General features: G+C 41.7%; 1 protein-coding gene and 1 long non-coding RNA gene across 5 annotated transcripts in view; one reads left to right on the top strand and one right to left on the bottom strand.

Moving 5' to 3' along the window:
- Window positions 1-18,075, top strand: part of ASB5 (ankyrin repeat and SOCS box containing 5) — a 69,357-nt gene extending 51,282 nt beyond the window's left edge. For 3 of the 4 annotated variants that reach the window (XM_039539721.1, XM_039539723.1, XM_039539724.1), the window contains exons 2-7: window positions 1,844-1,923; window positions 9,635-9,742; window positions 11,029-11,179; window positions 11,314-11,448; window positions 13,273-13,464; window positions 16,169-18,074. In XM_039539721.1, the coding sequence (XP_039395655.1) occupies window positions 1,844-1,923; window positions 9,635-9,742; window positions 11,029-11,179; window positions 11,314-11,448; window positions 13,273-13,464; window positions 16,169-16,296 (794 nt within the window). In that variant the 3' untranslated portion in view covers window positions 16,297-18,074. Of the gene's footprint in view, window positions 1-1,843; window positions 1,924-9,634; window positions 9,743-11,028; window positions 11,180-11,313; window positions 11,449-13,272; window positions 13,465-16,168 lie in introns of all 4 variants that reach the window. The other variant, XM_039539722.1, reaches the window with a different exon arrangement.
- The window catches only part of LOC120405863, a 106,356-nt gene extending 81,547 nt beyond the window's left edge, over window positions 1-24,809 (bottom strand). The window contains exon 1 of the long non-coding RNA XR_005598918.1: window positions 24,732-24,809. This is a non-coding gene — a long non-coding RNA (uncharacterized LOC120405863). The remainder of the gene's footprint in view (window positions 1-24,731) is intronic.
- Between the last annotated feature and the right edge of the window lie 182 nt (window positions 24,810-24,991).

The following is a 24,991-nucleotide window of genomic DNA, read 5'->3' as shown; positions in this document are numbered from 1 at the left end:
TCAGAGGGAGAATTGAAAGAGGAAAAAGTGTGATGGAGGAGAGGGAACTCTATTTTCTACAGGCTGTTAACTTTCTGTGGTTTCAACACTGTATAACAACAATAACCAAACAAATCCATAGAATAGTTCAACGGGTTGAGCTGAAGTTCCATTGCAATTCACACTGATTGCAATACTCTCTGAGTAGTCACAGCATCTATTCAATAAAAATCAATCAATCAAGGGATTGTTATTAAATGACAATGACATGGTGGTCTCTCTGACCCCATGTGCTGAGCAACTGCTTTTGTGGTATTCCTGCATCAATGAGCCTAGGCAGTAAGAAAATGGGACTGTAAAAGCAGCAAAGAGTCTTGTGGCACCTTATAGACTAACAGACGTTTTGCAGCATGAGCTTTCGTGGGTGAATACCCACTTCTTTGGATGCAAGAATCAAACCTAAATGGGACTGAGAATCAAACCTAAATTTCCTGCAAGATGTTGCAGAATAACAACCAAATCCTAAATCCTGCACCTAGCCCAGACAATTAGGCAGAAAAGAATCCTCTCCCTATGTGGTAAGTGTCTGCAATGTTGCTGCAGGCCAGTAGGTACATGAGCATTCTGCAGCTCTCCTAAGTTGAGGCCCTCTCATAGAAGTAATCAGCAGAGGATCCACAAAAAGGTGTAGGAGGATTTCTACAGAGCCCCTCAAATCTTAACTCCCTACACAAAGAAACAGAACTGAACCAGTTCTGCTGCGAGGGCCCTCTGTGGCTGTGGAAGTGATGGCTGGATTTGCCCCTAAGTCAGTGGTCTGCCTTTCTTCAATAAGAGTATGAGCATGATTTTCACAGAACCCTCAAACTGTGCATCATCTCTAAGTTATACATAAAAAAGGTAAAGTGGGTTCTCAATTACTCCTTCCCATTTAGAAACCAAGGGGCAAATCCCACCTCTTTCTCTTCAGCCACAAACGGCTAAGATATAGTGGAACTTATGCTGGATGAGGAAAACAAGTAGTTTTGAGAGCCTGTGCCAGGGATTCTCATCGCCTGTATACTGGAGAATCCACCAGTATGGGATTCCCTGCAAAAGCCCATGAAGTAGAGCTGAACCCTGTAGAACAGGGTCACAACAGAATGGGCACACTGGGCTTCAGTAGAAGAAGCAGGGTGGTTCTGTGGCTTGGAGTGGAAGCTAGGGTTTTCTTTCCAAGCCCTGTAAAATATCCTTGCATCAAGAAGCACAACTACTTGGATTTGGTCCATGGGGAAGGATTTAGCCCTAAAAACCTATTTCTACCATGGGAACTCTCTTCTCAGGGACTTACATGTAGATTTCATGGGGAAAGTGGGGGTTGAAGGCTTCAGGTTGGTCTTATCAACCAGAGACATTTTACTGTAAATTTTTTTTTTAGAACAGCTTTTCCTTTTTTTTCAGGAATGTTTCTGAAGGTGTGTGTGGTCCTCATTTTTGCTTCAAATATTCAGTCCAATATGTCTGTGTTTCCTGTTGAAGCTGGTAGATTTGATATACCTAGACAACATTTTGTAGAAAATATAAAAGGCTCTGGTAGACAAATACCATGAATATTGCTGAAGTTGTTAAAATGCATTAATAAAAAATACCACGTAGAAACTTTTTCTCCTTCATACTGCAGAATTACTCAGTGTAGCCTGTCTGCTCTTTGTAGTGTCCAGGAAATAATACATATATTTAAGACACTTAGTCCAAAATGAGAATAATTCATTTAATAAAACCTTTGACTTTATTTTTAGCATAACCACTTCTGTTTTGTTCTGTGCATTCTAAGATCTCTCCAATTGCTGTAATTTTTTCAATAAATATTATTATTCTGTAGGTTCTTGGGCAGATCGTTCACCACTGCATGAGGCAGCCAGTCAAGGACGTCTCCTTTCTCTAAAAACTTTACTGTCACAGGTAATGCCCATGTGGTTCTTAAAACATTTTCCTTTTTTATCTTATTTAATGACAACCCAGCAAAAGGTAAATATAGCACGATTATTCTGTTACGGTCTCCATGTGAATAATGCAGAAGTATTTTCATTTGGGAGCTTTGATACTATAAAATTTAAAGACATTTCAAGATATTTTCCTACTGGTTTTAAAGAGATTTTCTAAAATATATTTGTTGTGAAGCCTTGGTAGATTAAACCTATGAAAACTGTTTCCTTGTAAATGTTGTTGTTCCTTTAAGGTTGCTTCTAAGGGCTAGAATGATGCTATTTCTTTATTTTTGTAAAAAAGAACAGTAAAGCATTTGTTTTGGAGAATTAAAGAAGAATAGTGTCTTAGAGGTACAGTGCATCCTGGGATTACTCCTTGGGTGGTACAATTTATACACCAGCCCTTACTCTCTGCTGTGCCTACAGGCACATAACCCTTATCCTCAGCTCGTGTAAATCAGCATAGTTGCACTGACTTCCCTTCTCAGCTGATATAAACTGATGTTGATCCATTGACATCAATATAGCTATGCCAGTTTACACCAGCTGAATATCTAGCCCTTACTGTGGGAGAACGGATTAGTACATACTAAACAAAGCAATCATCCTGTCTACTGATCAGGAGAAGGACTTGGGAGTTCTTCAGAAAAATTAATTGAAAATAGCCCAGTGAACAGCAGCAATAATAATAATAAAAAGGCACACTGAATATTATTTTGTAACAGCAAAGGGATAAAGTAAAATCAGGAGTTTTACTGTTAGTGTAACAGCAAACCTGCTATTTGGCAGTTAAGTACTATAATACGGTATCAAATAAGAGCCCTTGCTGGAACATTGTTAAACGGTACTACAAAAAGTATACTGTGTAAGCCAATGTAGTAATTTGCTGATGATGCAAAGCTAGCTTCAGTGAAGCATTGTCAACACAAGGGTGGATCGGAATATTATACAGGAAGATCCGGATGACTTTGAAGACTGGAGTAACAGAAATGGGATGAAATTCAGTAGTACAAAGTGCAAGATCATGCACCTAGGATCTAATCATAAGAATTTCTGTTGTTAATTGGGGGGGGGGGGCTCATCATTTGGAAGCAATGCAGGAGAGACACCTGGGTGTGGGAGTCGATCACAGGATGACTATGAGCCACCAATGCGATGCAGCTATGTAAAAGACAAACGCAATCCTTGGATGTATCAGATGAGGCATTTCTAGTAGAAACAGAGACGTTTTAATGCCTTTGTACAAGGCACTGTAAGATCTCATTTGGAATACTGTGTACAGGGGCGGCTCCAGGCCCCAGCACGCCAAGCGCGTGCTTGGGGCGGCATGCCGGGAGGGCGGCAGGCGGCTCCGGTGGACCTCCCGCAGGCGTGCCTGCGGAGGGTCCGCTGGTCCCGCGGCTTCGGTGGAGCATCCGCAGGCATGCCTGCGGGAGGTCCACGAGAGCCGCGGGACCAGCGGACCCTCCGCAGGCACGTCTGCAGGAGGTCCATCAGAGCCGCAGGACCGGCGACCGGCAGAGCGCCCCCCGCAGCGTGCCGCCGTGCTTGGGGCAGCGAAATTGCTAGAGCCGCCCCTGACTGTGTACAATTCTGGTCACCCATGTTCAAGAAAGATAAATTCACACTGTAACAGGTGCGAGATACTAGGATGATCAAGTATCAGAGGGGTAGCTGTGTTAGTCTGGATCTGTAAAAGCAGCAAAGAGTCCTGTGGCACCTTATAGACTAACAGACGTTTTGGAGCATGAGCTTTCGTGGGTGAATACTCACTTCGTCGGATGCAGGACTAACAAGGTGCCACAGGACTCTCTGCTGCTTTTAGGATGATCAAGGGAATAGAGGGCCTATCTTATGACAGGAGACTGGAAGAGCTTGGTTTGTTTAGCCTAGCAAAAAGAAGACTAAGAGGCAATATAATTGCTTTCTATAAATGCATCAGGTGGGTGAATAATTTAAACTAAAGGACACTGCTGGCACAAGAACACATGGATATAAACTGGCCATGAACAAATTCTGGCTGGAAATTAGAAGACAGCTTCTAACCATTATGATGGAGCAAGGCTGGATGGCTACAGGAAAGTACTGAGGAGCAGGTATGTTAGCTCCAGGCTAAGCAAATCCCTAGTACCATGGGAACCAAAATGGCAGTTGCTCCAGGCTAATCAAGGCACCTGGGGCCAATTAAGAACTTTCTAAAAGGCACCAGAGAGAGCTACATTGATTGGAGCACCTGCAGCCAATCAGGACAGGCTAATCAAGGCACCTGGTATAAAAAGGGGAGCTCACTCCAGTCTAGGGAGGAGGAGCCAGAGGAAAGAAGTGTGCATGAGGAGCTGGGAGCAAGAGACACAAGGAACTAAGAACTGAGGGTACGTCTACACTACGGGACTATTCCGAATTTGCATAAACCGGTTTTGTAAAACAGATTGTATAAAATCGAGTGCGCGCGGCCACACTAAACACATTAAATCGGTGGTGTGCGTCCACGGTCCGAGGCTAGCATCGACTTCTGGAGCGTTGCACTGTGGGTAGCTATTCCGTAGCTATCCCATAGTTCCCGCAGCCTCCCCCGCCCCTTGGAATTTCCGGGTTGAGATCCCAGTGCCTGATGGGGCAAAAATCATTGTCGCGGGTGGTTCTGGGTAAATGTCGTCAGTCACTCCTTCCTCTGGGAAAGCAACGGCAGACAAGCATTTCGCGCCTTTTTCCCTGGATTGCCCTGGCAGATGCCATAGCATGGCAATCATGGAGCCTGTTTTGCCTTTTGTGACTGTCACCGTATGTGTACTAGATGCCGCTGACAGAGGCGATTCAGCAGCGCTACACAGCAGCATGCTTTTGCTTTTGCATGACAGCAGAGATGGTTATCAGCCATACTGTACCATCTACCAATCCATAAATTGGTAAAAAGATGAGCATGGTTACCAGTCGTTTTGCACCATTTGCTGCTGTCATAAGTGCCCCTGGCTGCTCTTAGCCAGGGGCAAAGTTAAAATTGGGAATGACTCCCTGAGTCAATCCCTCCTTTTTGGTATCTAAAAATAGAATCAGTCCTGCCTAGAATATGGGCAAGTGTACTAGAGAACCACTGTATCAGAGAGTGCAGCTGCTCTGTGTCAGATCCTGCAGAAATTATGAGCTGTATGCTATTCACAGGGGGTGCGCATGCAACAACCCCACCTGTTGATTCTGTTCTTCCCCCAGCCTTCCTGGGCTACTGTAGCATTGTCCCCCCACTTGTGTGATGAAGTAATAAAGATTGCAGGAATAAGACACACTGACTTGTTAGTGAGAAATGAGTGGAAGGCAGCCTCCAGCTGCTATGATAGTCCAGACAGGACAGTAAGGAGTGTGGAGCAGAGGAGCCCAGCATCCCTCTGCTAGTCCAGGGGCAATTGAATCTTTTTTTTACACATGAAGGGTGCGGGCTGACAGAGCTCAGCCCCCTGTTGCTATGACGACGATGGTTATCAGCCATACTGTACCATCTACCAGGAAAAATTAGGGCCAGGCACCCCGATAGACCTCACCGATGCTAGTCAGCATGGTTACCAGTCCTTTTGCACTGCCCCATGTGCCAATAGGCTGATGACGAGGACGGATACCAGTCGTATTGCACCATCAGCCACCCATGGCAGGGGGGAGCAAGGATGTTGGTGTTGAATGCTGCAGCATCGGGTCTATCTGCAGCATTCAGTAAAGATAGGGTGACATGTTAAAGAGTCAAGAGAGGATTGTTTTCCCTTTCACTTCTGGGGGTGGGTGGGGGGGTGCGTAAATTGCCGAGCTATGCCCTGACCCACCGCGGACACTGTGTTTGACCCTAGAAGCATTTGGAGCTCAGTCAAGAATGCAAATACTTTTCGGAGACTGCAGGAACTGTGGGATAGCTTGAGTCCTCCAGTCCATGAGCATCCATTTGATTCTTGGGCTTTCCGTTACGTTTGTCACGCAGCAGTGCGCTGAGTCCCTGCTATGGCGTCTGTCTGGAGATTTTTAAAAAATGATTTTGAATTTCGTCTTCTGTAACGGAGCGCTGATAGAACAGATTTGCCTGCTCTTACAGCGATCACGTCCGCATCGTCCATGCGGGAGCTCTTTCTTTATTTTGATTTTTAACTGCATCACCACACGTGCTGATCGGAGCTCCACGCTGGGCAAACAGGAAATATTCAAAAGTTCGCGGGGCTTTTCCTGTCTACCTGGCCACTGCATACGAGTTCAGATTGCTGTCCAGAGCGGTCAGTGGTGCACTGTGGGATACCGTCCGGAGGCCAATACCGTCGATCTGTGGCCACACTAACCCTAATCCGATATGGTAATTCCGATATTAGCGCTACTCCTCTCGTTAGGGAGGAGTACAGAAACCGGTTTAAAGAGCCCTTTAAACCGATATAAAGGGCCTCTTAGTGTGGACGGGTGTGGCGTTAAATCGGTTTTACGCTCCTAAAACCGGTTTAAACGCGTAGTGTAGACCAGGCTTGAGAGGGGGTACTACTGGAGGATTGAGGAAAACACCATACAATCAAGCAGCATCAGACACCAGGAGGATCCTGTGGTGAGGATAAAGAAGGTGTTTGAAGGAGGCTATGGGGAAGTAGCCCAGGGAGCTGTAGCAGTCAAGCAGCAGTTACAAGTAGCACTATAGAGACTGCTGCAATTCACAGGGCCCTGGGCTGGAACCCGGAGTAGAGGGTGGGCCCGGGTTCCCCCCTAGCCCCGCTACTCCTAATCAGACATAGGAGTAGTTGATCCAGACTATGGGTTTCATCCAAGGGGAAAACCACTGAGGGGAAGAAATCCGCCAATAAGCGCAGGACCTACTAGAGGAGAGGAGGAACTTTGCCACACCATTAATAGAGTGAGATTCTGGAATGGCTTCCCAACAGGAGTTGTGGGGGCAAACAATTTAATTAGTTTTAAGAGAGAGCTGGACAAATTTGAGTGCAGTTGTATGATGGGGTTGCTTGTGATGGTAGGGGGCAGGACACAGCAGCCCTGGGGGTCATTTCTGGTTTATGTCTTTTGTTCCTAAAAGCTCATGCTTCAGGTCTTCAGCCAGCCACCTCTAGCACCCCACCTCATCAATTTATTCTTGGCGATTTGTTTTGTTTTTTGTTTCCTTCCTCTGAACCAGCAGAGATGGCTATAGCTGGAGATGAGACACAGGATGGAGTGGGCCGGTTCTCTGGAGTGGCACCAATCATCCTCTTTTTTCTTGCTATTGCAGGGTCATCAGGCATTGGTGCATCTCAGTCCATGTTATTCTCTCCCTGTGGCACATAATAGTCTAGTCTCCTGTGGGCTGTAATTTGGTCTACTTTTCGTTGATGGGTTTAGTATGTGGGTGCTGGGTAGTGTTGATGGGCTCTGATATACAGGAAGTCAAACTAAATGGTGGTCCCTTCTGGCCTTCAACTCTATGACTCTGAAAAAGATATCAGTTGTCAAGTATCTAAAAAAACCTATCCACAGAAAACTGCACGAAGCTCAGTCATTTTATCAATATCATAAGGAAGAAGGACTGAGTTCACTCTCTTGGAATTTCAATTTGTGGCTCTAGGAAGTCTAAGTATTTCAAATGTGAAGTGTAGATCACTATGTGAATGTTTAGAAGCTATTTTTTTTACTCTTTTCTAAATCAAATAATGAAAGATTCTGCGTGCATTCATTTTTGTGCTCATATAAAGTATATTATGTATAGCATACTGTAAATAGAGCTGGGTGAAACTTTTCAGATGAATAGTTTATTCACCAAAAAATGCAGTTTTGGGTTGACCAAAACTATTTGCACATTCATGTCTAGTTCACCAAATAGTTTAGATTGGGGTGGGCAAACTTTTTGGCCCAAGGGCCACATCAGGGTTGCGCTGGAGGGCTGGTAAGGAAGGCTGGGTAGGGAAGGCTGTGCCTCCCCAAACAGCCTGGCCCCTGCCCCCTATCCACCCCCTCCCACTTCTCACCCCCTGACTGCCCCCCTCAGAACTCCCAACCCATCCAATCCCCCCTGCTCCATGTCCCCTGACCGCCCCCATCCCAGGACTCCCACCCCGATCCAATCCCCCTGCTCTCTGTCCCCTGACTGCACTGACTCCCATCCACACTCCTGCCCCCAGACAGCCCCCACCCCTGGGACTCCCACCCCCTAACCAACTGCCCTCTGCTCCTCATCCCCTGATCACCCCCTCCCGGGACCCCCTGCCCCTAACTGCCCCCAGGATCCCACCCCTTAGCCAACCCCCCCTGCTCTCTGTCCCCTGACTGCCCTCCTGACCCCTATCCACAGCCCTGCCCCCTGACAGGCCCCCCAGGACTCCCACTCCCAACCCTCCCTGTTCCCCATCCCCTGACCACCACCCCAAGAACCTCTGCCCCATCCAACCACCCCCTCCTCCCTGACTACCGCCCCCAGGACCTCCCGCTCCCTTACCCAACCCCCCTGCTCCACGCCCCCTTACCAGCAGCAGGAGCTCACAGCCACGACACCCGACCAGAGACAGCTGCGCTCCCCACGCTGCCCAGCTGGAGCGGCAGGCCAGAGTGTGGCCCATGCGGCAGCGTGGCTGCAGGGGAGGGGGGACAGCAGGGGAGGGGCCGGGGACTAGGCTCCCCGGCCGGGAGCTCAGAGGCCGGTCAGGATGGTCCCACGGGATGGCCGTAGTTTGCCCACATCAGTTTTAGACCAAACTGAAAAAAGTCAAAACATTTTAGTAAGATCAAAATGTTCCATTTTGACACAAAATTTGTTTCTATTTTCAGGCTTTTTGGCTAAAGCAAAGGAAAGGAGGACTAGAGTCATAAAACAATGGTGGCAGCAGAAACAGCAGCAGGAGGAGATGGTGGTGGTAGTTCTGCCTCCCTTATAGACTTTAGTCTAGTGGTTTTGGCATTCACCTGGGAGATGGGTCACCTAACTACCAGGCTATTGAGTCATTCTCACTATCTTTCTGGCCCTATGACTAGTCATTGTCATTATGAGTGACTATGAATTGCAATGCATAGTCATTGGGCCAGAGAAATAGTAAAAACAACTATTGCCTGGTAGGTGGGAGAACCAAGTTCAAGTCCCTGCTCAAATGACTATTTAATTATTTATAAAAAGTGGAACAGCTTCAACATTAGGAAAGCCCCTTCCCCCTAGCTGAATATCCCATAGCCCAGTGGCTAGGACTGTCTCCCTCTATGAGGGAAACCTAGATTCAAACCCCTTCTCCACATCAGGCAGAGAAGGGAATTGAACCTGGGTCAGCTCTATCTTAGGTGACTGCCCTAACCACTGGACTAAAGCTTATAAGAGAAGGGACACTGACAGCAGCAGCATCTCCTCCTCTCCCCATTTTGTAAATCTAGTTCTCCTTTCTTTTGCTTTTACCAAAATGCCTGAAAATTGAAACAAAAATTTTCAGGGTGAAACAAAATAAAACATTTTGTTTCAACATTACTGAAATAAAGCATTTTTGAATCAAAACTACATTACTTTTTGATTCACTGAAAATTTTTTTAAAATGTCATTTTTGGTTCAACCTGAAGCTAAACATTTTTTTAAAAAATTGCCAGTGAACTGAAAAATCCATTATTCACCCAGCTCTAATAAACTGTGGTGCTTACAACTAACAATGTTGAAGACTTAACAGCTTTGAATAGCTTTTCTTACCGTTATGTGTGGTTCCTATCCTGTTTAGGGTTACAATGTGGACACTCTGACAATTGACCAAGTCACTCCACTGCATGAAGCCTGCCTAGGAGATCATGTAGGATGTGCAAGAATCCTTCTTGAAGCAGGGGCAAATGTAAGTATCTTTTTCATATGTAAAGTACTGCACTGACCTTATCTAATTGAAAGGGATCTATTCCTTGATTTTTCATCCAAAGCGCTCCACATTCTCCTGCTCCATAGTATGTTGGTTTGTTAACAGTAGGTTTGCCTTTGGGTTTTTTTAAGCAATAAAATAATCAACTAAAAGTCTTTGCTGATTGACAGCAAAGGAGACTGATGGGATTGTTGCATAATGGAGGAAAAGAGAAGACAGCAGAAGTAGAGGGGAGAGAGAAAAGATCACATAAAATGTAGGGGTAGGATTAGCCGCCACACAGAGGATGGGCAGAAGAGAGAACAGAAAATAGATGAGAAAAATGAGAACCAGGAGAGAAAGCAAGAGTGAAATGGACATAAAATTGAGGCATTGAGGCCAATGTAAGCACTGTAAATTGAATGTATATTTATTATTTCTACAGAACACACACGTTTATTGTTTCTACAGAACCCATACATCTTTCCCCAAAAACTGAGAAAAAGACATGTTTCCAGTGCCAGAGAGCTTATAGTCTAAATATGAGACAAGACACAACAAGGGAGAGCAACAAACAAACAGTGAGGGGAACGGGAAAAGGGAGCACAAGATTTACAAATAAAAGCGTATGCAATTACAGTATTTAGGTATGCTTCTGCATTTCTCAACGGTACCATGCTATCTCTACACACACAACTATACAGTCGTAAAGCTTCCAGAGAAATTCCCTCTCCTTAAAATGAGGACTAGCACACGAGGAACATTTTAAAGAGAGTCCACTGTACCTAAACATTTTAAAAAATAAAATTATTTTAAATTGAGTTTTTTGGGGGTGGAGTAGAACACTAGCTCTTCATGGTTATATGCTAATTTTAGAGCTTGTGGAGCACCAAGAAAGAATCATGTGATGATAGAGATTGGGGAGTGCTAATGGAATTTTCCATAATGAAAAGAAAACTTTAGAACTTCGAAGTCAATGAGAACTGCTGAGTACTCAGCACTTTTGAAAGTCAGGCCATTTATTTAGATTTAGTATTATGGACTGTTATGTTTTCTTGGATATAGTTTAGCATGTTTAAATTAGTGTACCATTATGCAAATAACGAGGGGTAGGGTGGGAAGATAAGAACTGTACAGAAGTTGAGTGCAATAAAGCAATGTTATGGTAAATAGTGTATTTATTGATGCATCAAGCATATTTCAGCTATATCTTATTTTAAAACACTATCAGTTAAGAATGCATCCCTTACTTCATTCCCATCTTAGACATCTCTTTTCTATTCTAGGTAAATGCTACAACAATTGATGGAGTGACCCCATTATTTAATGCATGTTCAAGAGGCAGTGCATCTTGTGCAGAGCTTTTGTTGGAGTATGGTGCCAAAGCTCAGTGGGAGTCATGTCTCCCTTCACCGACTCACGAAGCAGCCAGTAGAGGTAAAAAACTAGCTTCTGAGCATACATAGAATAGTTGACAAATAACATTATATAGTGTTAAGAAATGTATCAGGTTTCGTAAATGGAACATCTAACTGAAGAGGCAAGCAAACTATGTCATACTCTGTTGGCAGGTCACAGTGAATGTCTGGAAGTTCTGATCTCCTGGGGCATAGATGTTGACCAAGACATTCCTCATCTGGGAACACCTCTATATGTAGCTTGTGTTTCACAGCAGATCCATTGCATTCGAAACCTTCTTTATGCAGGTACAAGTTTATTTACCTAAAATATTAATATATTCTTATATTTCACACTTTTACAGTAAGATGTATTCAGATTGACAGAAGCCTAGTTTTGTTTAAGTTAATTCCCCACTCTGGCACTTCGAGTGCAGAAGGTGGGGGCCCACAAAGATTCTAAAAATTAATAGTAGCCACTCCAGGCTTGTATTAAACTTCCAAGGTTACAGCTTTTCTCTGACCTTGGATTGGTAGATGCTGCTACCACCCAAGTGCAAAATCCCTTTGAGAACCCAGGAAGGAGCACTTGGGAATTCCTTCCTGTGGCATACCCTCAAGCCTTTTCACACACCCGCCCCTCTCCGGAGAAGAGCTGAGAAGAAAAACAAAGGAAATCAGCTGTTGCCATCAGATAATTAAACAACATGTGCACAAACCTCTTAAGGCACAGAAATCCAATTCTGTTCTTAAAAAGGGTACTTTTTTTAATAAAAAAAAGAAGAAAATACATCGAGACAGACTTTTGCTAGATTTAAAAAAAACACTACAAGGATTAAACATCAAGAATAGCTTTCTTGAGGTCCAGTTTAAAGGTTGCAAGCAAAACAAAAGCACCTGAGGTTAGCACAAAGGAAGCCACAAACAATAAAGAAATAAAAGGGATAAACCTAATTGCATCTTCCTAGACATTTCCTGATCTACTTACATATCTGGACTTTTAGATGAATAGTTTCTAGGTATGATATTGATAAATTTTTATACCTGGCCCAAGCTTTTCACAGCATAACTGCTCCCTGTCTGCCTCTCCCCAAGAACAACCACAGACAGACAAAGGGGGTTTTCTCTCAATTTTAAAAAGTTCTAGTCTTTCCATTGGCTCTTTTGGCCAGGTGCCCACTCACTTCCTTTTACCTATGCATAGCAGTGAGACTTTTTATCCCTTTACAGGTAAAGCAAGTAGAGAGAACAGCTATTAAGAGGGATTTTATTGCTAACTGGCTGGCTGGGTGTCCATAAAAGGGAACTATTCCCCCGCCCCCCATTCATTTATCACAGCTTGTTGTTGCAGGACTCTAATTTTAACTTTATGCTAAGACATATTTTTTGTTAGGGGAAACCTTTTGGTTGTTGATTTACAGTATGTGGGGTGGAAGAAAGAAAACATCAACTCTGAGTGGTCTGATATCAAGCATTTTCAGCACCACTGGCCACTTCCTTCTTTTCACTCTATAGTAAAAATGAAGGTAGTAAAGTTAAATAGCTCCCAGATTAGCTTGGATATAAGTAATCCCCATCACTGAAGGTTTTTAAGAACAGGTTAGACAAACACCTATCAGGGTGGTCTAAGTATACTTGGTCCTGCCTCAGAATAGGGAGCAGTACTAGACGATCTCTCAATGCCCCTTTGGGCTCTACATTTCTCTGATTCTATGAAAGTGAAAGTTTAAAGTGGGTATAGAGCCATAAGCTGCCATTACCCTTTCCGCAATGTTTTTCAGCCCCTTCTCCATACCAGTATATCTGCTTAAAAAGAACAGAGGCTGAGCTAGAAAGGGAAGAGAAGAGTTTAAAGGGATTTGGTTCTAAACCCATAGAATGTTTTTTAAACTAGTTAAATATAAGGGGCTGTGAGACCCGGCCTGGACCCAACGCAGCAGCTCACATTGACCACTGAGTGCTTAGAACTTTTGAAATTCTGATCATTTATTTAGATATCTATTTATAAATTTAGGAATGTAACTTCAGACACTCATTTTAAAAAATCTTGTTCCAGATTTTAAAGCATTAACTGTTAGCACTGAAAACATTAATTAATCTATTTGTCTCTGTCTCTCCAATATATTTATATAGGAGCTAATGTACAGAAAGGAAAGTATTTGGACACTCCACTACATGCAGCGGCTCAGCAACCCAGTACAGAGATAGTAAATTTACTTCTTGAATTTGGGGCCAACATTAATGCCAAGAATACAGATTTTGAACGGCCCGTAGATTTAGCTGCCCCAAGCAGTTTGGTGGAGAGAATGTTGCTTCTGCATGAAGGTAAGTGGGACAAACATACTTTTGTTCATCATTCTATACATAGTTTTTGTTCTTGGACAAACTTGAATCAGAAGTTGTCTGATAATGGGTTTATAAAATGATTGTTTACACTCAGTTAAAAATTCTACCTCCAGCTATGTAAAGTATTGAAAATATTTTTAAATAGGCCAGTTTTTCAGGTGGTGACATAAGTTGACAGAGCACTATTGAATTTATATCAGTTGAAGATGTGGACTCCTCTGTTTAACAGGTGATGGTACAAACCAACAAAAACAAATAGCTTCAATTTATGGATTTTTTTAATTCATTTTAAAAAAATAGTTCATGGAAAGATGTGTGCCCAGACTTAATTTTTAGGGCATATTTACAAAGCAGGAGGCCTGGGTTTTACATGGATTTACATGCCTAAATTTGTGTGTGCAATTCATATGATTGCTTATAAACGGTTATTTAAGTTCCCTCGCTATCTGCGTGTAATCACATCGCCCAAACAAATTCAAGCATATTCTGCATGCATTTGTGCACAAGCTTTGGGCCTCCTGTCTTGAAAATTTGCTGTTTGTTGTCCTAGCATTTATTGATTTGTGTCATAAATAGAACATTATTTCATCAAATTCTTCTATTTGCTTGTCCATTTTTATTGACTTTTAAAATATAATTTCCTAAAGAATTATTTTAAATGTCATTTGTCCAAGAGATTGAAAGCACAGTTTAGTGCTATGTATTCTTTTAGATAAAAACCCAGTTGTTGTTGTTTTTTTTTTAAAAAAGATGCATTGTATAGGTCTCTTCCAGCATATGGGTTAGAAATTTATTCTTAAGTAGTTGCATTTAATTGTTTAGAGAATGGGAAGAGGAACAACACTATTACTGAGTAAGCAGTACCAAGTTAGATTTTTTTTTAGAGCAGACTTATTTTTGAGTCATATGGGCACAAAAATATGACTTTAATAAATTGTTGTGTAGCTTTAAAACCACCGAATGTATTATTCTTAAAGACTATGCATCTAAGAGAGACTATGGAATCAGGCCCTATATTTTTTTTCTTTAAAACGGCCCTGTGTGGAATATTATTTTAGATTACAGTCTTGTACTCTAACTTTCTTTGTGGAATAAATGTTTATAGTTGAATTTAACTATCTGAGAAAGAAGAGTTGATATATACAACTTTAATAGCTTAAATAAATACAAGTAAAACATCATTGCCAAAAATACTACATTAAATAGATGTTAAAGGTCTGTCATGGAACCACAAAACTGAGGGAAAAGATCAATGATAATCTAACATGAACCTCCAGCTGTGACACTTCATAATAATAATGTCGCAGAGCCAGATTCTGTCAAGCCTTTATATGTGGAGAACAGTGGAACAGAGGGTACAAGTAGCCTCAACTTTCCTCTCTGCATAGTCTGTGTGAGGGCCAGGTGAAATTCCTATCCTTGAACATAGGGTTGCTCTCCCTACGCCCTGTCATAGACTCAGATTCCAAGTCCAGAAGGAACCACTGATCATCTAGTCCAGGGATCGGCAACCTTTGGCACGCGACCCATCAGGGAACGATGCTGGTGGGCCAAGACTGTTTGTTTACCTGCAGCGTCCGCAGGTAAACAAACCGGCCTGGCCCGCCAGCGGAGTTCTCAAACAGGCCGTGTGCCAAAGGTTGCCGATCCCTGATCTATCTGACAGACAAAAGAACTTCCCCAAAATAATTCTTTTGAATTGGTGCATATCTTATTTTAAAAAATCTAATCTTGATTTAAAAATTATTAGTGATGGAGAATCCACTGTGACCCTTGGTAAATTGTTCCATTGGTTAATTACTCTCACTGTAAAAGAAACAAAACAAAACAGCCTTTCTTCCCGTTTGGATTTGTTTAGCTTCAACTTCCAGTCATCAGATCTTGTGATGTCTTTCCCTGCTGGACTGAAGAGCCCATTACCAACTATAAGTTCCCCATGCAGATTCTTAGACTGTGATCAAATCAACCCACCAACCTTTTCTTCATAACACAGTGCCCCAAAGGAGTAGCTAGTTCTATAAGGGAAAACTGATGCATTTTTAATGGTGACCACTGAGGGAGCTTTGTGTCTCTGGCACTAATTCAACTCCAGTATCACCATCTGAAGGCTGTTGGTCTAGTTCTTAGTAGTCAGATGTCCTTTACACACACTAATCACAGCCAACAGCATTTTTGGAAGCCTCAGCAAAGAGGCCAAAACTGAATAGGCATGAAAGGTGAACTTCCCTTTAACTCCTAAAAGTGGTCCCTACAGGGAAGGACTGAAATATATTGATGGTGAAACTTGCATTTGTGTAGCATATATTGTACCTATACTATAAATAAAAAGAACTTCAGTCTCTAGAGTTGTCAGCAGATGATCTTTCACGAACACAATTTTTTTAAATTAAAAATTATTAGCTATATAAACACAACAGCATGAGTTAATTACTATGTATTCTGGATATTTAGTTTAAATATAAGTTTCCTTGCTCTTTCTGTTTCTTTGAACATTAATAAAGTTTGAGTAGCATAATTTTTATTGTTATATATCTTTGAGAAACTATACTGAGTAAGGTCAATAAGACTGATATTCAGAATTTTTAAAAATGCATGTTTATTAGGTACCCATAATAATATTAAATATACTCCATGTTGTAAACTCCTAAGCATTTACTTAATTAAATCTCTTATCTGTTTGCAGCTACTCCATGCTCTCTTTGCCAACTCTGCCGACTATGTATCCGAAATTGCATAGGAAGAGCAAGACTGCATCTTATCCCCCAACTTCAGTTGCCAACAATATTGAAGGAGTTTTTACAGTATAGATAAAATAGTGGCTAACCTTTAGAAACTTGAACAAGTACTGTTTTGTCTGTATGCTGAATGTTCACATGAAGAACTTCTGAGGAAATAGTCTTTTACATATTACTATACTAAGTCTTTGACACCAGAAGTCGTGATGTAACAATATTTGGGAGCCCTTGAACGACTCGGTGCCAAGGTGCTAATACAACTGAGTAAAATGAAGTGTGCTAATACCCTGGGAAATGATTGTATAGCTAGCTTTAGCTTAACACTTACTAATTAGCTATTTTGCTGATAAAGTTAATTAATTGTATTTGTACGTTATAATCTGTTTGATACATCTGAAACCTCACAGAGTTTCTTTACAAGTATTGTTGAGTTTGTCAATTTGGATTTATTATTCTATATTTGTAAATGTCTGTTATTTGTGTCTAGAAATACACGGCAATAGGTATACTCTATAAGTTGGAAAAATAAATAGGTCTCTCAATTTTTCTTTCTTGCTTTCCCTATATAGGCAATTCATAAATGACAACTGATGAGAACTCATTTCAACCCCCTCCTCCCCTTTCCCCAGCACACAGTTTTAGAACAAACAAGCATATGGACAGGAGAAGTGATTTCCCCCTTCCTCTCTAACACCACTTCCATTGCCACAGTTAATTGGAGACCCAGAAGCCCTATTTTTTGGCATAACCCTGAAAAGGAAACAGAAAATGTCTTCACATCAACAGCACTTTTTCCTGACCTTGATCCTACCATTGGCTCCCCTGCTAATGACTGGAATCCTAACTTGTGTAAAGGGCACTCTAGACCCTAGTGCTCTGCCTTTTGCAGGAGATGGTGAGCAATCTGACTCTTCTGCACGTACCATTGCCAGTATGCCATAAGAGCCATTTGTTCTGGACAGTGGGCAAACTCATCTCCTTCATAATCACCAGTCATTTGTTTCAGTCACTGGCTTCACCGTGGCATTGAGCTTCTAAGAAGCTGGTTTGATGCCAATGGTGTCCTCTGTGAGGACCCAGTGGCTAGTATGCCCAAGGTTGTGGTGATCTTGATGATACAACTTCTGTATGTCATCCTCACTAATCACAAAAGGTGTATAATGGTTTGTGGGTATACCTGCATTTCAGACAGGTAATACTAAGTTTTCCTGGGCTCAGAGGGTTGCATGGACAGTATTGGCATCTCTGGGGCAAGCTTGGCTCTCCTCCTCCTCCTCAAGATATACCATCCTAACATGGTCAGATGTTGTGTTCCCTTATTTGTCTCAAGATATACCATCTCCCTTATCTCCCCACTCTCCCTGCTAGTCTCCTATTTCCTCTGTCCCAACCCTTCTCCCCAAGGCCCTTATAGCAACTGTTGCTTGGTTGCTATCTTGCTGGCTTGCTCTCTAATAGATTCACTCTCACTTATACTCTCCTGCGTCTTTGGTTGTTTAATCAGAATGGACTTATGATCCCAGGTTTGCAGAACAAATGAGTGGCTAGACTACTGAATAGTAAAAACTGAACCTGCTGACTTAGTCAAGCCTGTGGCTTTTGAAAATCTAGATTGAGCAGATGGCTCCTTAACCGTGTCCTGATACTACCCTCTTGTATTAAGCAGGACATTTGGGCCTGACTAGCAAGCTGTTCTGAAAATCCAAGTCCCAATTAGGCAACAGCCACTTGCCCTATGCAACCTATTGAAAATTTTGGCATAAATCTTTAGAGAGTGAAAACACCTAATCTTAATGCAAAATATTGACATTACATTGTAATAATGAAACAAAAGCACCACACAAAGTTTTCTCTAAATCTCTTGGATTAATCATACTTTAGTATTTTAAATTTAATAAATTATACAGAGTATGGGCCCTATTTGTAAAGGAGAAACAAAATGATTCCTTCTACAAAAAGTCATTTTTTCAATTTGGATGCCTGTTTGTAAATATTCTCTTTGCTCTTGAACATTCAGAATGTGTCTACAGTACATGGAATGAATCACAGAAAAACATTGTGACACATTCATTCATAAGATGGTAAAAACATCTTATATTAAAATTAATCAGTGAGAGGGGTAACATTTTTGAAAGCAGCCAAAAGACTGTCAGTGTGACATAGGCTCCTTGCTGCTTGTAAAAGTTTTATCCTAGGACACTTTAAAATGTTTTAATTTCACTGTTTCTAATAACTTAAACAAAAGCACTTAACCTCATCCAATTAACACAAAATTCCATCTCTGAGGAAGATTCGAAGGCACGCTAACCACAAGGTAAAAATTCAAAAGCCATTCCATGCAGGATTCATCTCCACTCAGGCTTTTCCTTCTCACCTATGAAGCTGTCTGATTATCTTGCCTTGTCCCTGTAACCTGACATGAAAGGGGGAAAAAAAAAAACCCACCATCCCCAACATCTGTCCTGAATGTATATTTTTTGAATTGCCATTTATGCTCCTTTATCACATCATCTCTTTTGGAATGAAAATACAGCTGTTCCTCAAAGCAACACTGTAGTCTGGATCCCAAAAAAAGAAAAACATGATGAGTGCTGTACCCTCTTCTTATTGACTCTTTGAAGTGTCTGTTTGGATTAAATAGACAAGAGGAATGTTGCTTTCCTCTTTTCAAAAGCTTCTGCCTATTCAGTTCTGAGGTTGTTCCCAATCAGACCGTCACAGTGTTATTTTTAATCTGTATTCCTTGATAGGGAAATTCTTTGCTATGGGCTACTGGAATCCATCCCCTATATTGGCACTGCTTTTGTCTTCAAAATTAGATAAACTAGCCTCTTAGGCTTCAAATCTGCCATTGATTACATGGAATATAATTCAGATTCTCGTGCAATTTAAAAAAGTGACAGTAAACATGCATTGTTCTGTGCAGACTGCTATGTGCAACTCATGTCAGATTACATTTACACCAAAAAAAAATCCCATCCTTGAAAATAAGTGAAAATAGTTAAATAAGCATGTTGTACATATTATTTGTTAGAAGAACACCCTAAAAAAATCCATCACTGTCAATAGCTCTGGATTTACAAGATTATTCTCCCTTGGCTCACACAATGCCAGAGGTGTCCTATTTTCTCAGAAAAAAAGCAAGCAAACAATTAAAAAAACATAGCCTATCATATGCTGAGCACTATTGCCTCATTGTTTCCTTGTTCTTCCCCACCTGTGGTCTGTAGCCAGCTGTTGTCTCTTGTCTTAAACTTAGATTGTAAATTCTTTGGGGCAGGGATTGTCTTTTTTGTTTTCTGTTTGTACAGCCTCTAGCCTAGTGGAATCCTAGTCAGTAACTAGGGCTCAGAGGCACTACAAAAATACAAATATATAATAATCATCATGATCACATATTGTATACAATTCATTACTTGATTACAACCACAGACACTCATATGCAATCAATTTTGATAGTTAAATATAACATTTACATTTCTAAGAAAAAAATTAACTAGAGCTGGTCAAAAACTTCCCAGCAAGATCTTTTTCAATGGAAAATGCCTCTTCAATCGCAATGAACATTTTTACAAAATAATAATAATAATAATAAAATAAAATAAATCATTTGGCTAAAATTGGTCAAAAAAACTCACTTCACAACAACATCTTTAAAAGTTTTCAAAAAGTTTAATTCTATTTCAGTGAGAAAAAAAATCACTTTTTCACTCTTTTCTTTTGGAAAAAGAGTGGGTAAGTAAAAAAATGTAAGAGTGAGTGAGAGGTTCACCCTCTCCAAAAAAAGTAAATGACTTTGCTGGTGAAAACGCAAAAAGTTTCATGGAACATTTCAAGCAAATCAATTTTTTAACATTTCTTTCCAGAAACAATAGTGGAAACATTTAGATATGTGAGAATATATGATTTTCTCAGCAGAAGAGAAGCAAAAAAACACAACAGGAATTTTGAATACTTACCCACTGAAAAGTGGTAGATGCAATAACAGCCAGCTACAAAATAGCCACTTTAGAGCTAAAACTGCTGGACTTTGCCAAATTTAAAGGGATACCTGTCCCCACCCCACACCAGGAATGCTGGGATAAAGTTCCTGTACAGGGCAACTCTCCACAGGGGAGACTCAGTAGGGATTAGCAATTGCAAAGGAAGAGATTCCTGGAGATAGGACTATATTTGTAGAACAAAATATAGGTATAAGTATTAAGGGATGCATCTGTGGGAGCCCAACATTATCAGAACTGAGCTCTTCTCCACTAAAGCTCTGTAAAACTCAACACAGAAAGTAATAAAAAAGAGAGTGCATGGCTTAGGGAAATGGGATATGGAGTCTTCTAGGCTGTTTGTTTGAATCCAGTCTAGATCAGTAATAACCAAAAGGTTTTATCTTATAGGAACAGGGAAATGAATTGGTTGTCACAGCCCACTTTCTCTACATCAGAAAATCACAATCACCACCACGTTTTGAACTGTTACCTCTGTTGGCAATTGTTTGTAGCCCCCCAAATAAGACCAGAGACTGAGTAGGTCTGGAAATAAAACTAGAAGCAAGACTCATGTTGGAGCTGCGCGAGGATGATTGCAGTTCTGTTGCCCATGCTGACCCTGTTCTATGGATACACGGTAATCTGCAGGTCTGTCAATCTGACACTTTTTACAAGCATGAAATTAATTTAAGTAGGGGAGAAATAGCAACTGTACATATCAACAGATATTTAAAAAGCAACATAGCTGTTTACCTATTGAAGAACTTTATATGGTGTTTATCCCTGTAGCATGTGGGCACATATGGAAGTCATAGTGTTTATTAATCTGAAAGAAAGTGTGGGTGAAATCCTGGTCCCATTGAAGTCAATGACAAGACTCCCACTGCCTTTAGCTGGGCCAGGATTTCACTCCTGGTGTTTAAATAACCACTTTCGGGTTTTGGATTAGAGCTGTGCACTTGGATTCTGCAGGAAGATAGATCCCGAATGAAGAAGTATTTGGGTTTGTTATTCACTGGCTTTTTGAATGCATCAGAAAGACATTTAGGGACTCAAATAAAACAAGATCTAATCTCTCATTTCCATTCACTGAAATATATGTGAGAAGATTTTATTGTGCATTTTCAGTTTTCATAGAATTGTAGGATTGGAAGGGACCTCAAGAGGACTTCTAGTCCAATCCCCTGCACTCCAGGCAAGACTACGTATTATCTAGATAATCCCTGCCAGGTGTTTGTCCAACCTGCTCTTAAAAATCCCCAATGATGGAGATTCCACAACGTCCCTAGGCAATTTATTCCGGTGCTTAAGCACTCTGTCAATTAGGAAGTTTTTCCTAATGTCCAACCTAAACCGCCTTTGCTGCAATTTAAGCTCTTTGCTTAAAGCTCCTATCCTCAGAGGTTAAGAAGAACAATTTTTCTCCCTCCTCTTTGTAACAACATTTTATGTACTTGAAAACTGTTATCATGTCCCCTCTCAGTCTTCTCTTCACCTTGTATGTTTACAGTTTTCTATTTAGCTTTCTTGGCTTTTTTTCTTTTTTTAATAGCCTGGCTGTAAGGGCAAGAAAGATTTAAATCTGAAGGATGTGGATATATGACAAAAAGGTGGTCTGGATTCTGATCTCATTTACATCAGTGTAACTCCAGAGTAACATCACTGACTTTGGTAGAGTTATTCAAGATTTGCGCTAGTGTAAATGAGATCAGAATTTGATCCTGTAACTTCATATGCTGATTCTCCTGTTGGTAGAATATAGTCATCACAAGAAACATGAAGGATTGTGATGAGTGAGCAGAGATACCACTTGTCCCCCCCATTAAATGTAGCACATGAAATTACAGCAAACTATTTGATCCCTTTTTGGGTGGGGTACCATACCTAGGATTTAAACAGCAAAAGTACAGATTATTGTGGGGACTACCTTGGAGTTTAAGAATGCACAGATTATTCTAATTAATTATTGTTTATATTTCAGTATTGCCCAGGGGCCCAAAAAGGACTGGGTTCCCATTGTTTTAGGCAGCCTACAAAATCACTTATTATGTTAATTTCGTCTCCAGCAGAACTGTGTCTTCAACAGAACTAACTACATGAAGCTGGTGAGATAATTCGGAAACAATCCAAACCACACAGTAAAAAAATTCAGAACTTGCAAAATAGATTCTCTTTACATAGTAAAGGTTGTGGAAGGAAGCCACAGTAAACCATGGAATCTCTCCTAAATGTCAGTTAGAACCATTGTTCACAGTTATTTATAGCAGGTGTCAGCTGGACTGCTTTGTCCTTATTATTCTTTCAAAACCTTTATATTTAGGCTTTGCAGAATTCAATTTTTTTTATTTTGACTGATAATAGTGATATTTATTTTCAAGCTTTTTTATTTTTAGTTTAGCATTTTAAATTTTTACTGTGAGAGACAGCTCAGGCAGGAGAGTTAAGAGGGCATAGCGGTACCAGAGTTCCAGGTTGCACCCCAAAGATCCCATCACAGCTACTAACTACCCTTTCCACTTGTATATTGAGCCCCTCTCTTCCATTCAAATGAGCTGCCACCCAGTTCTCCAAAGGTCTGATCCAAAACCCACTGAAGTTCCTAGAAAGACACCTATTGAGTTCAATAAGCTTTGTCCATCTGGGCCTTAGGGCCTGATCCAAAGGTACTTAAGTATCGCTGTGCTAAGTGTTGCAACACCTAACCCTTTAGGCGCCTTGCCACTTGGTGGAATAGTCAGCCCCAAGCCAAATACTCAGGCGCTCCGTACAGTGCATGGAGCGAATTAGGCACCTAAGAAATGGGGCCTTAGAAACCAGCAAGCTGCATGGGGAGCTGCCTATTGACCAGTTCTAAACAGTTCAGCATTGCTTCCCTCATCTTTACATGAGGACTTCACTTATTTTGCATTAAATGGAGCAGATTGCAGTTGCCTTGGCAGTCACAGGTCATGGGTTTCAGGATATGCAATGCTTCCTCTGAATCCAACCAGCATGACCACATTTTACTTCCATCTACTACATTTGCCAGCTGAGACAGGAGCAACTGCAATCTGCAAAGTAGGTGCAGCCCTTCCATTTAAGCAAAGACTGGGTGACCTAGGCTAATCATAGTTTCTCAAAATTTCCACTTTCCAACTGAGCAGAATTTATTGTAATATGACATTAGTAAAGACATATTTAGGATGTCTATAATTATCATGCAGAAACTACTCCCTGTGTTAGTGCCATGGAGCAGAGGAGATGCTCAAGTTCTCTCAGAATCAGGCCCTCTCAGGCACTGGTTTCCTCTGGGCCCTGGGGGTACTCAACCCCCTGCTCCGCCCCTGGCCCCACCCCAAACTCCCACTCCGCCTCTTCCTGCCCAGTTCCACCCTGTCCCCGCTCCTCCCAGCACCTCCCACATGCCAGAAGCAGCTGATCATGGCAAGTGGGAGGCACTGGGAAGGAGGAGTAGTTGATTGGCAGGGACGCCGGCAGACAGGAGGTGTCACCCTACCCTACCCTTATGTAGAATTTCCCATTTTCAAAGTCCTGTGCAATTTGCAAACATTAAGCCAGATAATGGAATGACTGATCAATACTGCTGTTATAGCCAGTGAAATCTCTAGAAGTAAAAACCAGACAGTGGTCAAGTGTGTGTGTGTGTGGGGGGGGAGGAAATAAATGTAATCGAAGCATCATGGGGTTAGGAGGAACCGCAAGGGTCATCTAGTCTAACCCCATGCCAAAATGCAGGATTTGTTGTGTCTGAACCATCCAAGACATTTTGGACAGAACATAACACCACTTGCATCCGAAGAAGTGGGTATTCACCCACGAAAGCTCATGCTGCAAAACGTCTGTTAGTCTATAAGGTGCCACAGGATTCTTTGCTGCTTTTTCATAACACCACAGTTGTACAATCAATACACTTTCAAGCCCATTGGCTTTAGTGGGATTTTTGCTTGTAGAACAATTACAAACAATCTTGGAATAAGATAGCAAAATCTAAGAAATAAGAAAGGATATAGTGTAGTAAGATGGCAGAATATATGTGACTAAGGTGGACAAACATATGGTGAGTGGATGCTTAAAAGTGATTAACTGTCCTTTTAAAAGTCAACACAATGCACATCTTGAGAAGAGCCAAAAGGCTAATACTCAAATAGAGTGGGTTAGAGAGAAGAGGTGGATGCACAGATATAATTTCACTAATGGGTGTAAAATCATTAGCTCTTAACCTAGATAGCATTAAAAAAAATCAGCTTTTTAATGTGTTTGGATATATAGCAAAGTAAGGGAGAACACTGCAAAGAGACTAAATATATAGAATCAGATCTCTAGACAGCCGGCATGTGCTTTTGTACCACATCTCTGATGAATTAATTCTGCTGTTTCTAGACGTGCAAACACAGCAGCAACTGACCAAGAATAAAGCACCCAGAGGAGCTAGTAACTGACGTGTGTGAAGCTGGTCTGTGCGGGGGGAGAGGGGGGGCTCACCGCTAACACCTGGGGCACGCGAACATGACGGTACGCAGGCGCCTACCTGGGAGCTGTGTGGTAGGATAGCGCCCCCTGGCAGGGGAGTCGCTGCCCAGCTCAGCCAGTAGAGCGCTAGCCGCAGACTCTCAGGGCTAGTCTACACTTACCGCGCGGGTCGACGTGTGAGTTTCGATTTCCGAGTCCGAACTCGCGCTGTCTCTGATCGACGTTAGTTCAACTCTCGAACTCCGAACGACTCGGTCCTCCTCCACCAGCAGCTGCAGCTAGCAGAGAGAGAGAGAGCCGAGCCGCGGTTCGGTCGCG

This window comes from Mauremys reevesii, linkage group 5, assembly GCF_016161935.1.
Source record: "Mauremys reevesii isolate NIE-2019 linkage group 5, ASM1616193v1, whole genome shotgun sequence".
NCBI classification, from domain to species: domain Eukaryota; kingdom Metazoa; phylum Chordata; order Testudines; family Geoemydidae; genus Mauremys; species Mauremys reevesii.
This window is presented reverse-complemented; position numbering and strand designations above follow the sequence as displayed.